General features: G+C 39.9%; 1 protein-coding gene across 1 annotated transcript; it reads left to right on the forward strand.

Annotated features, from left to right (window-relative positions):
* The first annotated feature begins 1,307 nt into the window (after window positions 1-1,307).
* On the forward strand, window positions 1,308-17,871 carry LOC141914676 (uncharacterized). Its single transcript, XM_074805931.1, has 28 exons — window positions 1,308-1,509; window positions 2,271-2,439; window positions 2,941-3,494; window positions 3,852-4,048; window positions 4,700-4,805; window positions 4,902-4,991; window positions 5,392-6,147; window positions 6,324-8,603; window positions 8,879-9,077; window positions 9,773-9,871; window positions 10,523-10,740; window positions 11,259-11,456; window positions 11,754-11,884; window positions 12,268-12,445; window positions 12,696-12,784; window positions 13,063-13,188; window positions 13,537-13,654; window positions 13,969-14,141; window positions 14,551-14,707; window positions 14,778-14,884; window positions 14,991-15,176; window positions 15,268-15,781; window positions 16,036-16,228; window positions 16,382-16,431; window positions 16,520-16,638; window positions 17,039-17,260; window positions 17,517-17,604; window positions 17,711-17,871. Exons 1-28 carry the CDS (start codon window positions 1,308-1,310, stop codon window positions 17,869-17,871), a joined length of 7,680 nt encoding a protein of 2,559 aa, XP_074662032.1.
* The last annotated feature ends 85 nt before the right edge of the window (window positions 17,872-17,956 follow it).

Raw genomic sequence — 17,956 nt, forward strand, 5'->3', positions numbered from 1 at the left:
CATAAGTCATCGTTCGTCATAAATGCCGTTCCAAAAAAAAACAGGAAACAACAAACCAAATAAATGTACAAAATTACACATTATCGCAAGTTAATGATAACCAGGAATTCGAACAACCGTATTGATACGATATCATCCACTTAGTTTTAACTAGAGAAAATAGTCAAGAATTTCACAAAAAAATTGTCACATAAGATTTGAGATCATTAATAGGAACATGAAATGACCACAGCGTCAGTACACCAAATGCGAGATTCAATACAAAGATCACCAGATCTCATTCATGAGATGTTAGTTACGCAGACTGAGCATGGACGTATAAACTAGATTAGTACGTCTATATATATTATACGTCTATATATATTATAGACTCTTAGTTTATACGTCCATGGAATGAGCATGGACGGTAGAACTACATGAAATGTAATAAATAATACAAATATAAAAACCACACACGTATTACAACGTAGATTTTAACTTGTACAACTTTTTGCTGCATGGGTTAGAGATATAGCGTATTGAATGTTTATATTCCTTTTTAGGCCATATAATATGGTGGCTGATTCGGACCATACTATAAAATTTTCTGTACGGCTAGAGCAACGATACAAAAATTTCCATATTGGCCCTTTTTTTGGTTTTTTTCGCGCGAGAATTCAAAACTTTTTGAAGTCTTGCGCGAGAAAACCAAAAGTTTTGAGATCTCGTGCGAGAGAACCACAATGTTTTGAATTCTCGCACGAGAAAACCAAAAAGGGCCAATGTGAAATTTGTTAGTATGCCCCGAATCAGCCACCATAGTATAAAAACACGTACAGCATAAGTTCGGAATAATAATTGTAGAAAACCATGCAAAAATTGTTTGTTTCTCATCAGTTTCATTTTCCGCACGCGTCAAAAAAGTTCGTCGGTATAAAAATGAAAAAATGCATATCCCGCAGACAGAAATCTGGTTTCGTTTCTTTTTTAAACTCTCCCCTACTTTTTGTTTTTCTTCACGGTTGCTACCCAATTGTTACTTAGCAGGAGTAATTTGATAACGAAGTGCAGCTTTACATTACATCATGATACATGGTCTTTAACGCCTAAATTTCCCTAATTAAAAGATAAAGAATAGTCGCGTGCCCTCATCACTTATGGAATTTGATTTGGAATATGGCTTATCATTTTTCTCTTTTTTTCAAAAGCAATGTAAAAATAAATAAAATATCCTTGCACTGATATATTTGATAAGCCTATATCTTACTATTAGAGATGGGATCATAACGATCATCTTTTTATCCAAAAGATCTTTTTTCTATTTCGATATGTATATTGTTATCAATTGGGTAAAAAAGCTATTTCGTCATCAGGTTGAGGAAATATTGTTTAGACCGCATTTGCAATGCCCGTCTTCGGTGAACGAGTCGCAGAGATTTGAATGTACCGTTCAACTTGTTCAAGGCGTCAAAGCTAGAAAACTGGAAGTTGATCTAGATGACGGCACCGTACTGAGATTCGACAATCAAGGTATCCGAAAATGACAAATTTTCAGCAACTCAATCGATACTGGGACCGGTTGCTCAAAGGTTGGTTAAAATAACCGGTGGATAAGTCCCTAACCATCGGTTAGTTAACCACAGGTTAAATTCAGTTCCTCAAAACCTCGGTTTGCCAATCGGTGGGTCAGGTTCCTTAACCAGTGGTTAAATCATTAATTCACTCGTTGGCCCAATTTTCATATGCCCTGTCGCACTTTGAATGGAGTCTGTTTTGATTGATAATGACAGAAAAATTGAAAAAAAAGGAAACCAATTTTAGAGAAAAAATAATAATACTTGATTGAATACTTGATTGAAACGTAATGTTGTGGTGCGAATTCTATCTGTGCCTCTTCCAAGGTCCTCTCTTTCAAAATGCAACCTTTCTCTTCTAACTTTCTAATTCTTGAGCAACCCAATTTGACCGACGGTTAAAAGTTTGACCAACCTTTGAGCAACCGTTCCTAGGTATATGAAAATCACTCACTAACTCACTAACTAAACTCACTAACTGACAATTTGACTGAATTGCGTTGAACATACGATCAATTAAATAACGTAAAACGTCTTCAGAAAAACTTGACACATAAGTTAAGGTCTAAGTAACTACCTGACCTAATAAAGCATGTACCGAGGCGGCTAGTGCTTAAGCAAACCCATGGTCACTCAAATCCTCAAAAATGCTATAGAGTCTAGAGCAAACTAATTCTATTGTTTTATGTTCTTTCCATTATCTGATCTAAATTGCAGAGTCAACCGTGTTCTCAGTGGGAACGACCGAATGTCCGGAAAACAATTGCACAACTGCAAGCATCGAGAAAAAGCATTATCTACTTAATGATATCATTAGATATCACGGCACCATAGGACAATATGAGATAGACGTTGGAAAAATCGGGGATTTCACATTCGAGGTGAGGTTTATATTTTATTAATGCACGGCAATCCATCATCGATGAAAAACCGAAATCAAGGACCCGATATCATAATTGTCTGTTATTATGATCACTTTTCATTTCTTATCTAACCTATTCAAAATTTCTCCCAAAATTGATTAGGGAAAAAGGGCGCTGAAATCCCCTAATTAAGAAACTACTTGGTTTAGGGTTTAGGAAAAATTAAGTTTATTTGAAAAAATACTACTGTTCTTCAGTGACAAATCCTGACGAGATGTAATTTTGATGGCGCTGACATTTCAAATGTTCAAAGCTTTTGTTTTTAACGATAGATTATGTAACATGAATACATAATAACCATTCTTGAGTAATTTTAGCTTTAATGAGTGATGGATTATACTGAAATATGAGTGATTGAAAAGCGCAAATTGGAAGGAATTTTCACATCGCGTGTATATTATCGTTTAGATACAGCGGCCCAATTGCCTTCTACCTTGGAAGGTGTTTTGTCTCTATTCGTACAGTTGCATCGACCCTGTTTTAACGCAATGCTCGAAAACTGAATCAGTCTGGGCTTTGAAATGTCAGTCGCCATCGGTGTACAGTTTCCAAAAGAAAGCATGCGTCGACAGCGCCGGGAAAGTGAAGATTCAAAGCTATTTCAAGAATTACGATAAAGTACACAGATTCTTCAGGACGGTCGTTTCTATTTCGCAATCGATATCGAAGCCCGGTAGACAGACGTTTCAGATAGTGACTGGTAACACTACCGTTGAGCCGGGCGACGTCATCGTTGTTCAAAGCCCGAGTGTGACGCTGAGAAAGTTTCCGATCACTGCATATACCTCCGTACGCGGGAATAACGTGGCATCGAAACACTCAACACGCGATTACCGGATAATGGTTCAAGCTCATTTTCTTCGCGCTCTTGAAGTGCGATTCGCTCACACCTATACACCACAATCAACGAAGGATACGTTCAACGTGACCGCTTCGGTGTTCGGCGGTGAAAATTCAACGGTGACCGTCAACGTTCTTGTGCCGATTAGAAATGTGAAGATTGATTCACCTGCCGCCGGTAGGTTACACGCAGACGATATGTATCAAATAACAGTGCAACAGCATTCATCACCAGGCCTACTTACTAACAGATACACACTATCCGTGCTAGATGGCTGACGGGAGAAATCCCACAATAATTCTGTCAAAAGATGAAAAATTCTTGAATAGAAGATTATATATGTCGAGAATTTTTATATATTCTGCTGTTTCATTTTGTTTCTCAGTACGCCTGATGATGGCTAAACGTTGCTCAAAATATATACCGATCCATTCAAGAATTTTTCATCTTTGACTGAATTATTGTGGGATTTCTCTCGTCTACTTACAAACAGTTCATGAACTGAGAAAACCTAATTTCTTTCTTTCATCGAAGCAAAAACAAACGAAACAGTGACATTCTCGATACCGCCTCATTACGGCAGTGACGTGAAATATGTTTGGAAATTCTCCGCGAACGGTTCAGCGACGAATGAAACTACCGAAAACCGAACTACTCGTTCGTACACAAAATCGGGCACCTACGACGTGTCTTTGAATGCCATGAATGATGTCAGTTTTGAAGGAGTTTCGGTAAGTATAAAAATGGGCACTTCCCGCCATCTTGTCCCTGCGCTCGGAAAGCAAAACAAAGATAAATTGATGCCATTTGTGGTTTGCCCACAATTGTAATCTTTTGTATATTTTTATATATTATATATTGAAGAAAAGCCGATTTGAGGGTTCAGAGACTTTCTGCCTCACGCAGAACTGACTGCTATTTGAGAGTATTTGCTACTCATTTAGAGGAGTTCTACTTCTCCCAAAAAATATCAAATTACTCTCAAAATCCGAGAACGTCTATTTTCAATTAAATCGCTATTTTTGGTATCGAGTAACCATCATTTGTTTGAAAACTTCTACGTTTAGAGATATCAGGTAACAGTCACTCACATAATCTTATATATCCCGACAAGACATTACGTCTATGTACAGTCATTTGATTGGCCAGTGGTTCGTCACACGTGCGGCAATAATATGCTACCTAATATGGGGATTTAGAAAGAAACTACTGGGGCCGGTCTTATAGAATTGTATTACCTTTAACCCGGGGGCTTACTTAATTCATTTTCGATTGAATTAGCCCCAGAATTAAAGGTAATACCGGTCTATAAAATCGGGCCCAGGGATATATCTTATTGGATATCTCTAATAAAGTATCGTCACGTGATCTTTACCTTTCAGAAACAAATCATAATTCAAGACGAGGTTCTGCAGTTGACGGTGAATGCAAGTAAACAATTCATCAAATTGGGTGACTCCGTTGAGGTAGCCTGGTACATTTCTCAAGGTATATACTATTGACTTATCTCTTGTGAAAAATCCCTGAAATCTTAATTAAGTACATCAAGGAATGAGTGCTCAATCTGTGCTCGGCAAAATATAGGTACTGATGTTGAATGCGTAATGACGATGGAAGCTGATAAAACGGTTAGGATCAAACCTGGAACTAATGAATCGCAACAAAGTCATAACGGTAGATATCATAAATTTATTAGTTAATAGGCTCTCCGACAATGAAGATATTATTAATTACAAAACGATAATGCTTGATTCGATCTCGGATCTCGGAATCAGCAAATCATCTTTGCGTTAACAGTCCGGGAGCCCAGCAGAACATTTAGCGTATAGACGAACTGGTTACCAATGACCGAAACCATTGTACATGGCAAATCTTTCAAAGATCCATTGGTAAAAACCAGAGTCTGGCATTTCATGACTCCTGTATTTACCTCATGGGACCCGCCAAACTAGGGGTAAAAACTGATTAAAACAAAATTTTCATAGGCACCCATCACTACCAGTTGCATTCGAACGTCTTACTAAAGTGATCTGGGCTCCTGGATTATGATATGTAATATCTCAATGTATCATAGGAATGGGCGGAACACTGGTTTATACATACGCAACACCTGGCAGCAGAACTGTAGTGGTAAACGCGACTAACATGGTCAGCTGGCAAGTGGCAAACTTCACCGCATATGTACAGGCACCTGTTGGAAAACTGACGATGGAATCGCCAGTAAACGTGGCTGTTGATACGTCGAGAACGCTGACTTTCACGACAAAGACTGGGACAGAATTGATATTGAACGCCACTATCGACGGCGTTTCAATAGCCGATGTTTCGTTGTTGCGAACAACGCCGACCATCAAAGGAAAAATCGTTATTCCGGGCCAGAAAAACGTCCACAACTATACACTTAATTTGACCGTCTACAACGATATAAGTGTTTCAACAGCCGTTTCGATGATAGAAGTCGACGTGCCTTTTACGGACACGGAGGTCCTTTCGGTGGACCGTTCGTTCGCTCCGACGGCCGAGGATGTGAATGTTACCGTAGCGCCGGTAACAGCCACCCGGGTAACTGCACAATACGAGTTTGGAGACGGGACGCCGTCGGTAAACGACTGGTTCCAATCTAGCGACAATACGACCGTCTCTACGTTGCATCGATTTTCTAATCCGGGCAACTTTACGATCAAAGCTACGCTGAAAAATCCGCTCGGAAGCGTGTTCAGGGAATTCGCGGTTCTCGTCCAACATCCGGTGAGAGCGATCAATTTCTCGTCGAATTCGCCGCTCGTTTTGCAACGTGATAAAAAAACTGACTTGCTGATACCGCTAAAAGGTAAATGTTTCAGCCGAATTGATTTGTGTTTTTAAAAATTTTCTATCTAAATGAAGTGTATCAAAACTGCTAATTCGTGCAAACCAACTATGGAATGTTGACCGTTTTTTTCCAATTGTATCTATCTTACGAAACTTAACGAATCTGACGGTGACATTTGCACCCATCCATTTTAGGAATGGTAGGGACGAACTTCATTGCTGCTGCTGGAATCCCGTTCCCAACGGATCCTATGTACGCAATTTGGGTAGACGATTATAATCTAACAGACAACGGACCTTTCACCCTCGACGACCGTCGAATCAACTTCACCATTAACGAGCCAGGAACTTACCTGGTGCACGTGAATATTTCCAATCTAGTTAGTTTCCTCAACTACACACATCGAGTCGAGGCGGATATAAAGATAGACAGCGTCAAATCCGCCTATTTTGGAGTTAATATCGCCAAAATCGGTGAAAACCTCAAGTTTGGAGCGACGGTTATGGGAGGATCACGGGTAAAATTGATTTTCGAATTTCAAGACGGATTGAACGAAACGGTTGACGCCGAAGTCGGCAAACTCAAGCAAGTGCAACACGCTTTTCAAACGGATGGCCAGTTTCTCGTCAACGTGACGGCGGTAAACAGCGTCAGTGTGTTATCAACGACGAACAACATCCCGATGGTTATTCAAATCCCAATCGATCACGTGGGGTTGCATTTCATTACAACAACTAACGCCCCGATCCAGGAAATACCCCAAGGCGCCACCTACAACGCAAAATTCCAAGTGAAACTGGCAGAAAATAAACCTTTCCCGACTAATTCAACGTGCGCGATTGATTTCGGTGACGGCGAAAATGTAACGGAATTGATCGGCCAAAACGCCGCGCTCGGTCGAAGGAAAAGAAGGAGTTTAAGCCCTTCATTGTGCACAGTAGCTGGTGGATGCGTTTTGATAGAAATTCCACACGTTTATAAAAACGGTAATCCATTTCAAGTTCGGGCAAACCTCACCAACGCTGTCTCGCAGAAATCTTTGAATATTACGGCCAACATATATGCAAAAATTGTGAACTTAGGCTTAAAGATCATGTATCTCGATCCCTATATCCCTGGATCGGATAAGTTGCGCGGTGGTTGGATGTTAAACGGTAAACCGAATGCCTACCCGACTAGTTATGGAATCTATGGCGTTGCCACGCGCGACTGGGGCTCGCACATGCATTTAACGTGGAAATTCGGCGCAAAAACCAACGCCGTCATCTACAATAATCTAACATCGAGTGAACACGTGTTCAACACTCCGCAGACGATCGCGGTGGAGCTCTCGGCCTCAAACGTATTGAATGCTGCCACGGCACCGGTGCAAACCATCGAACTGAGATATCCCGTGGGCGATATTAATCTAATCGTGGACCCAATCGTTATCAGGAATACGAGTATATCAGCGACATTGAAACTAGGAAATAACGCCGAAGGAGCTTGCTATTATATAGATTTCAAAATTGCTACGCCTTGTCGGGAGTACATGTACGGCGACGCCGCATCCTGTCAAAGCGGCGAACACGGTTCAAAAATAGCCGCTATAGCGCCTGATTGCAAGAAATTCTTCACTGCCAATGAACGCAGTCAATATAGCAATGGTATACAGTTGCCGAAAATGAAAATGATGACGGCCGCTTTTTATTCCGTTATACTGGACGCGGTAAACGTCGTTAGTCGTCGGACTTTACCGATCCCGTTAGTAGTTACCCGCGGGCCGTGTTATCCCCCGAATGTCACTCTTCAAATCCCGGACGTATGCGCGAATATGCGATATCCTGACTGTGGGGACTATCGAAGATACCCAGGCGCCTTCGGCGTGCTACGATCGGAGAGTCTCGTCGTAAATTCCGTCCCGATTCTGAATTGTACTTCGTCGAAAATCGCCAATTACACTTGGACCATTTTCAAACAGGAAAACGGCGAGTTCGTCGAGATGACCGAAGACGAGTTGAACGGTACTGTACTATCGTCTTCTAGTTTGCGTATGATTTACTTCGCGCCTCGGTTTTTCTCGTACGGGAACTATCGGCTGGAATTGAACGTATCCATGCACGAAGAGCAGGGTATTTTCAAGGTTGTGTCTGGTGACATTTTCGTAATAAGAACGCCGTTAGTCGTCAACATCAAAGGCGGCTACGAGACAACTATGAAATGGTTCGCTAACGTGACGGTGTCCGTCGGTGATTCTACCTACGATCCCGACGATCCGGATAGAGACATGTCGAAGTTGAAATTCGATTGGTATTGCAAAAAATACTGCGAAACTTTCGCCACATATGACCAGTATTTTAACGTGATGAGTGAAGGGAGGTTGTGTAATCCAGGGGATTTGACTCCGTTATTAGATGCGGCCAGCGCCAGCCAGTCCAGTAGACCACTCACCACCGTCGGATGTGTCAAATACGCAGATGAAATACAATATCCAGGTAGGAATTGATTCTAGAACATATAAAATGTATGTACATAATGAATGAATGTGTACTGTAATTCATAATGAAAACAGCAGAAACGACGAATTTCCTTTTAAGAAATCCGTTCTCCGTTTTGGCGCCCGCACCAAAACAACAACAAAAAAACGAATTCTCTCTAAAAATCCATCCTGGCCATAACATCTAGTGTGTTTGGTCCTTTCGACCCTTGAAAACCGATGGAACTGGTATCTTATCTACGAACAGTTAGAATTCCCTTTTTACAACTGCAGGTTTAATGTATGACGCAAAAGGCAAACGTATCGATACGGCCAGCTTCGTAGTTGATACCGCTAACTGGAACGAAGCTTTCAACTTAACGTTGAAACTCATGGTACTGAAATATGACCCGTTTTGGGGCGGCCTGAGAGCAGCGTATTTTGAGCAGTCAGTATCAGTGGTTAACGGCGACCCACCTGACATCAAAATGATGTAAGTGTTATCTTTGTAGTACGAATACAGTTAAGTCCCCTTCGTAGGACGTCTACCTTGTCCGCCGTAGATCCCCAAGCGTACGCGGCTAAATCTGACATTAATAGGCTTTAAACCTTTCATTACAAGGGTTTTTTTTAAATTTTTTTTCAATAACAAAATAATTGCTTCATCATATCAGCCTCGATTTTAAATCTAGAAACTTTCACAAGTTACTAATTCATCGTATTCATGATTTCTTTTGCTCCTAATTCATTATACTTTGATTTATCCTATTTGTTGTTCTGTAATTATATATCTACTAAAGTTATATTCATCTTAATTTCTAGATCTCGTGATTTGAAAAAATTTATTTCTTCCGACATTTGATTCAAATTCATTACAACTTTTTGCTTATTTTATGCAGTCCTTCCGAGGTTTTGTGTGGAAAATACTCAAACAATAATTTTATTTTAAATACGAATTTCCGTTCCCTTCCGTTTTAAAACGTCCAAAATAGCTCATTTTTATTTTTTCCCTTCGTTCTCCCACTTTTTTGAAAAAAATCCCTACTCCGAGTAACTAAAAACGGCCTCGATATCACACATGTAAACTGTACGGAATCGATGACGTTTCTCAAAAAAAACTTCAAGACACATTTTCGGTAATTTCTGCAAAACCTTTGCGTAAATTTTGGTAATCGTTTTTGTTTTTAGATGTGTTACGAACTGTCAAACTAAAATGAATCCCAGCAGCCGATTTTCAATAGGAACGACCATCACAAATTTCCCGGGGCTTCGCGATTTCGGTTTCGAGTAAGTTTATACGACCCTTCTCCAATCATAGGTAATGATAATCAAATCATTCGATGTTTTCCAGATAATCCGAAGTAATAGGTAACAAACTGGATAAGGCGTGAAGATACACAACATCCGTATAAGATAAATATGCGGGAGAAATCCCATAATAAATTCAGCCAAAGGTCATAAGTTCTGGAATGGAAGTGTATATTACAGTTGTGTTGTTACAGCGCACATGATAAATAACAGTGGCCCCTACTTCGTCGGCGCCAACAAAGTAAAATGCGACGACTAAGATGGATTTTCGCGAGAACGAATGCTCAAAACACGTCTACCTATCATGACGCAGCTCTGCAGAGACTAAGGCGCAAGGTATCCGATTGGCTATTGAACAGCTGCGAGCGCACGTGAAGGTTTAGTGATAGATGGCGCCAGTGCGTGGTCCTCAGTCTCTCGTCGCGTAAATACAATTATCCACCATTCGATGGACAATTTCCCTCAATTTGAGCAACGTTTGGGCTAAAGACTATTCGCAATCATCAGTACGTCTGAACCAATTCGGAAGGAGTTTTGCTAATCGCTTTAGATATTTGGCTGAATTATTGTGGGATTTTTCACGTACATATACGTGTGGGATATATGTTGACATGAAAAATCGCATTTTAGCTGGACGTTGAGAAAAGTGAAAATCCAAGGTCACACAATCCTTTTCCAAACAATTGCGCTAAACGATTGGGCGAAATCAGTGCCCACTGGTATCACGCATGATTACATTTCTATATACCCAGCTGTAGATGGCTATTTCAACAATTTGAGAACCGATCAAGATGCGAGATACGCGCTATTAGTGCAGTCGTGGAGGACAGCAAACCCGAAAATCAAAGGTATAAAATCATCGTGTCTATCTTACTTTAATTCGGCTTGGCTGAATGGATATTTGTGGTTTTGTCTTTAGGTCAGTTTCTGGCATATAACCTATGATGAGAGGGCGCCAAAACAGCATGATCATGGTTTCCAAATGAATGACTCTGTCAATATTTAATTTCCCGAAGCGTCCACATACTGATATTCACTACTGCACACTAGCTTCATCAGAAAACAAAATCAGTTTAAGAGAGCTACGTCTTTCTCTTAGGGCCTAAATGTTCCTTTTTTGCATCTGCTTGTGCCCTTTTGAAATGGTGTCTGTATTGAAATCTTGGACCGCTAGTATCTTCGGTCTAGAAGGCCCTAGGAAGAGATAGCAAACTAGTCGGCGGACGTTTGGTTCATGTGATTGGAAATTTATACGAGGTTTAATACGTCATTCTCAACTCCAAACATGAGAATCTTAACTGATAACTTAGTTGACCTCAGATATAACTTCAAAACGGATCCTGTTAGTTTTTCTTTGCATCGATAGGAAAGGCCAGTCTGCCGTTCGAGATAAACGATACTCCGAAGGAAGGGATTTGCGGTGTGGATCCGCCTGAAGGAACGGCAATCGGTACAGAGTTTAACGTTTTCTGTAGTAAGGATTGTAGCGATCAGGACGGTCCACTTCGGTACAAGATCGCTTACAGGGTAAAGCCTACAGATGATCCCATTTGGATTTACGACGGTGAGATATGATATTTAAAACACTTTTTCCACGAAAAAGATTCTTCTGATATAATGACAGTGGTTACTTAAGCTGATGACCGACATTGTTCAAGCAATATAAACGTCAAATAATGGCTGCGTCGTAGCAATCATCACGAAAATACATTTTTCTTTTGAATTAGAAACAATTGAAAATCAAGTATCATTTACAATCCCGACAATTATACTGACTGTTATTGTATTGTAGATCTATCATACGATTTTAAGATTGTAATTTCGGAGTGTAATTTTACTTAGGTTTTCAATTCAATTTCAGGCAACAACGCGACGATGGAAAAACCCTCAATGTTACCGACAGGTTTAGTGTCTAATGACTATCACTTAAATGTGACATTGCGTTGTTTAGACCGGCTGGGTGCCCTTACTGATATGTTCCTTTCAGTCAAAGTACGTCGTGATTTTTATGAAATAAAAAACCTGATTTGTTGGTGAAAACAGATCGTTTGTACATGACGTCATCACACGTTCATTGTACGTCATGATTGGCCATTCATTCCATTGAAAATCCCGGAAAAGCAACACAATTTTAAATGTATATTTGGATTTAATTGATTTTAAAACTATTTAGTAATTTAGTTAAAATAGCTATACGACGTGGCTTGGTCGTGTGTATAGCTTGTGTCTTAGTAACAATTTAAGACAGCATGTGATTGCACGGGCATGGTCTGCATTATAGCAATTCTTATATATTCCACTTCAACGTTGTTTTCTAAATCTTAAAGCCGCGCTTTCGTAAGTCCAGCAATATAAACCACCTAATACTTTTACAGGTGCTGCCACCTACGCCTAAAACTATCGCCAATACTCTGTCTAAATGGTCAGTGGTTGAAGCGAAGATTCAGGATCAATTGGCGGCAGCTAATCTTGCAGGATTCGCTCAGTTCATTGGTTTATACGGCGGCTATCTGAATAACGAAGCGGCCAGTGATGATGCACAGTTCAACGATTGTAAGCATTCTTTACACGATGGCACATAAAGCCTATTAAATATTAAACGGATCGCATTAGTTTTAGGGTGTCCTCAAATTCTAACACGACATTGACACGGTTGGATATGGAGGTTTTGAGCCATTTGTTTTTCTTCTGTTGAATCTTTAGCAGCATTCATATCGTTTATACGACTGGAATTATGAAATTCATTTTGATAATAAGGGATTGGAGATCTGTTATTCGTTTCTTGTTTATTTTACATAAACAGATTTGAATTCGCTGAACCAAACGTTTGATGCAGCGAATATACCACCGAGGAACGAATCCCTTCTTGCCAGACAAAAAGTGAGAGAAAAGGTAATCCAGTGGTAATCCATTGAGGATTTCAATACCGGTATCATCCGTAACCATATCCCGTCCTACCAAATCAAGTAAGCCCTTTGTTCAGGGTTGACATTTGACCCGACATTACTGGGCTGATCTAAGCCCAATTAATGAGCACGGTTTGGACGACTGATACTAACAACTCCGACGAGGATTTGAAAATGTTCTTGGACTTGTCCCAACTGACAACTTGATAAATACCAAAAATTTGGCATCGGTCTCACTCCGATGACGCATGATTTATTTTTCAGTATCGTGAATTAGTTGTGGGCGAATATACAGCAATAACGCCTCCTACTATCGGCGTTTTGAACCAGCTAGCTTCAGCGTTAGGTGTAGTAACAGCGCGTCATGACGAGTTATCCATTAGAACGATTGTAAGTTGTAACGAAACGATTTTATCTAATTGAAACCCTTTCGGTGCTGACTAATCAATACCTTCTAGTGCGGTAGCCAGTGCGGCGTACTAACAAAGTCCATTATCGATTTATACCCCGCACTGCGGTGTAGACGCACTGAAAGGTTTCATCAAGTTTGGTTATATAAATATAGTTTATTTTCAAGAGAAGTTGGTTGGCGAGTAAAAGTAATCGAAAAAAGAATCTCGCGGGTCGAAATTCAGTGAACCTCTTTAATACCCATTATGCTTGCGTCACTAAATAAGGTCTACAGAAAACAGTTCCAGTTTACTTATAAGTTTTCCATCTTCTTTTGATGTCAAATAGGAATTGCTTTACGCAATACTGACGGATTACTGTCATATGTCAATTCAACGCGCGGGTCAAGTTGAAAGTTCCGCCGAAGACATTGAGAGCGTTAGCAGGTTTTTACTGGAAGTGGTCGGTAGGTTATTTCTAAGATTGTACACTATAAACTATACTGAACATTATTCCTTTCCGATTGTATTCAACTCAAACGTAAAACTCATATCAATTTACTACTGGCTTCAAGCGACCAGACCCTATTAACCAAATGATCATCATTTCTGATACGACGACAAAAATTAATGCTTGATTCAAATTTGAACTGCGAGTGTGGAAGCAGCTCTTGGGCCACGGGTCTGCGATCGAATTCAAGTTCTTAATTGGCTTTTGTTTCTTTTCTCTGATCTAAGGTTTCGAAGATTTATCTTAGTATAATGGGTCTATTCAATTTAGGAAATGCGGCTATTGGTGCTGGAGAGGTCAGCAAAAATGCGCAAAAAGAAATTGCCATGTATGAATCGATGTTGAATCCGAATAGTAAACAACAAAATACTCCTCCAACAAGAACTTTGTCTCGGGCTGAATTACAGAAAGAAATGCTAAAACTGGATGATGTTGTAAATACGGTATGTAATTAACTGTTTTAACGGCTGAGTCAAAAGTATTCATTGACACTGTTGAACGCCGTCGATAAGCCTTCCAACGCGGTCGTTCAAAGATTCATTTCTTACGATGATGGTAAAGCGCGAAAGTCCAACGCATCTAAAAAAACGCATGTAATTTCTGCGAAGGTTTAAATGTGAGATAAAGCCACACGTTTTGACTATCCAGTACATATAGCCTCAAAAGGCTATAATGCAAATTCGGTTACAAGACAATAGGATATACATGTACGTATGGCCAACATTTTGCTAGGGGTTAGAAGACAATATGAGGTTTATACACAAATGACAAAAAATCAATCGTTTGTTCAACTAATATTTTGCATGACGCGACTTTCCAATAGACATGTTTATGTTGTTATGATCGTTTTAGGCTAAACAGTATATTCTGGATTTGGACACATTAGTTAAATCTTGTATGGTTATGATTGTGATGCAACGAAAAGTTCCCGGCGACGAGCCAAGCGTTATGACAACAGCATCAATGAGTATGAGTCTGGAAAAGAGGTTTTCTGGAGAGCTATCCAAAAGTACGTAATATCAAAATGTTCGATTTATTACTATTTGAATCGACTAATTGAGTTTCTTTTTGCAATTTAGAACCTATCACGCCTGGCAGGAAAAACTCGAAGGATAAAATAGATTTGCCTAACCCTTCGTTGATAGTCGGAGAAGGGAATGACACGACTTACTTTGTAGAGTCAAAGGTTCGTATTAGTGGAACATCAAAAGCTCTAAGTATACAATTTCTCCTATATTTTGTCGGATATCAAAAATGTATGTTAACACGTTTTCGTGTTCTTCGTATTTAAGTGTCTTTCAATCAGTTCAAACATTTATACGTTTTCGAACAACACCGGTAACAACGCGGCAACCAAACCCAAGGAAGTGACGTCAGGACTACTGTCGTTAGATATGAGAAATGAAACCGGTGACCCGATGATCGTTGGCGGTCTGCCAGACCCGATCGTACTAGTTATCGAAAGGAAACGAAACGGCGTAAATATCGTAGCAAAGAAACTGTTGATAATGTTAATTAGTAATATCAGATATTGCACTTTATCATGTTTTTTTTTTAAAATGTACTTAGATTCCAGATATAAGTGTTGTAGAATCGACGAAGCCTAATGAGGAAATGCTGATCCATACTATAACGGTACCACTTGACGCAACGCTCGGCATTGAAGTTGTATTAAGTGAAAACGCCACGGACCTCGTCAACGGCACAACAGAATCGACTACCAACAACAACACGCAGCAAGCCCCAACTACAAAGTTGTCTTCAATTTCAAATAGCACGACTTCAAATACGGTTACATCCTCGAGTTCCAGCGTTACTTCTCCGAGCGCTGCAACTTCCAGTAGTACTCCCCGAACTACTTTACCAAATTACAAGATTTTTAAGACTCCAGACCAGACATTGGACACTACTTCATTCAATGTAACTGATGTAACCAATGTTACCACTTTCGGCGCAACAACTGCCGGTATTACCAATACCAAAACTATTGTCACTGGGACATCTGCAACTGTGACTTCACTGACAAATTCAACTCCGTCGATAAATCCAAAAATTAATGTTACTACAACAGCCCCGATGAAAGGTACTCACACTCCTTTTTATTGTCATCATCTACACAATCTACGAACGGTCGGAGTTAACTTGATTTGTAATTACGGTTGTTATCAGCGAAAGTTTTTTTAAAGCGTTGATTTGAATTCATGGATGAAAGATTATGATATCGAAGAACATGAACTTTGTCAATGGTGCAACCGATATCATTAGACTTAAACATTTCAGGTCACGTAGTAAGCGTGTGAATACACATTTCTGAATTGTTTCTCAATTTTGTTAAAGATCCTCCTGGTGGTTTTGTTCTTTCGGAGAATATAACGAGATTCGTCGTTTTCGTCAAAGTCGGTTCACGTCCAACTGTTTCTAAACATGATTTCAACTGCACGCTGCCCTTTCATGCTGAAACTGATGTGAATGGCTCTACAGCAGCAGAAAGGGATCTGAATACATGCTTGTTCCACAACATTCTAAATGGGTAAACGATGTATTGACACCAAGTATTGATTGTTCTGCATAAGCTTAACAGTTTTAATCCAAAATATTTCAAGTCATTCTTTGCGCGAGTAAGTTTTCGATTTAATCAGATATTTTAACCTGCATATCATACTGAACGACTTTTTTCTTGCAGAACCGATAAACCAGTTTATGTTGGCATCAAGGCTTTGAATGGAACTATAGGTTAGATGCCCGATTCTATGACGCAAGCATGCATTTCTTGAAAATTTATTCCGAATTCTTCAAGATACCGTCTACGATTCGTTTGCAGATCCTGCCAATGCAACTGTCGATGATTACAAGGAGGCTATGTACAATGCATCATTTTTCACTGCTGATTGCTTGTACTGGAATACAAAGACCGAAGAATGGTCGAATGCTGGCTGCACGGTAAAATATCCTCTTGGAAACCCCTCTTACTTCATCTGACGTGGAATACGATTTTTGAGGAAGCTCCCCGAAGTCAAAATTCATTCTGGATCCTAGTCATAATCAATATCTAGTTTTGACTGGCCGCCCTCCTTTGTTCTGAGTAAAATCCACTTGAAGTATTCTTTCGTTCTTGACTCGAGGCGCTGGCCACCAGTCAAATTTAATAACCCTCCCATTTACCGCCGCCCCCACCTACCGCCAATGTATATCTCAATACAAATACATAGTAAAACACCCCGATATACCGCCATTCACTCTCCATATAGTCAAAATCGTTCTGAACCGATGTGGCCGGTATACCGGGGGTTGGCTGTAGTTTGAAATCTCTGGCGCTAATCGTATCTATGTTCTACCACAGGTTGGTGACCTAACTACTAGTGATAGCACGCAGTGTAAATGCACACATTTGACGACGTTCGGGTCGTCTTTTACGATTCCTCTACCGAAAATAGATTTTAGCGGCGGATTTCTCAATCCTAACGACAATCCAGTGGTGTTCGGTACGATGGTGTCTCTACTATGTTTATACTTAATTCTACTGATCTGGGCTGTTAAAGCCGACAGAAAAGATCTCGTAAGGGTAAGGTTTCAGAAATTCACAATAACAAGATATGTTCTGGACCGATAGTTGCACAGTCAAAACCCTAAAAATGTCTGTCAAAATCTCTAAAAATGTTATTTGAGTATTTGAGACAACATGGCCTTGATGGTCGTATCTAACCCTTCACTGTGTTACTGACGCATAGTTTTACATTTGTAGTTGATGTTGTGTAAAAATGCTTTTTAACGAATTATCAATGGATAGTATTAACATCATTATACCTATTTTTCGATAGGCTGGTTCCACGCCGCTGCCGGATAACGATCCCCGAGATAAATACATTTATGAAATACTCGTAACTACAGGAGAAGCGAAAGAAGCCGGTATTGTGAACGAAATCCAACTCGTATTCCCTTTGAAAGTTCCTTAGATCTATCACCTGACTTACGTACGTGTTTCCTGCGGTACCTCATGTGTTTACATTTTCAGGTACGACAGCTCAAGTATCGTTTGTATTGACCGGTGAAGATGGTGATACGGGTCCCAGAGTTTTAATGGATGAGAAAAGGAAGGTTCTTCAAAAAGGCGATGTTAATTCGTTCATTATGGTAGTGCCGAAACCGCTGGGAAACTTAGCGCACTTACGGTAATACGTTCTAATACATTAAATCATTTCTAAATGAAATTCTATCAACATCTGAATTAGGAGAACTAAGCGTTTCTTACTGTCAAGTG

This window comes from Tubulanus polymorphus, unplaced genomic scaffold, assembly GCF_964204645.1.
Source record: "Tubulanus polymorphus unplaced genomic scaffold, tnTubPoly1.2 scaffold_71, whole genome shotgun sequence".
NCBI lineage: Eukaryota > Metazoa > Nemertea > Palaeonemertea > Tubulaniformes > Tubulanidae > Tubulanus > Tubulanus polymorphus.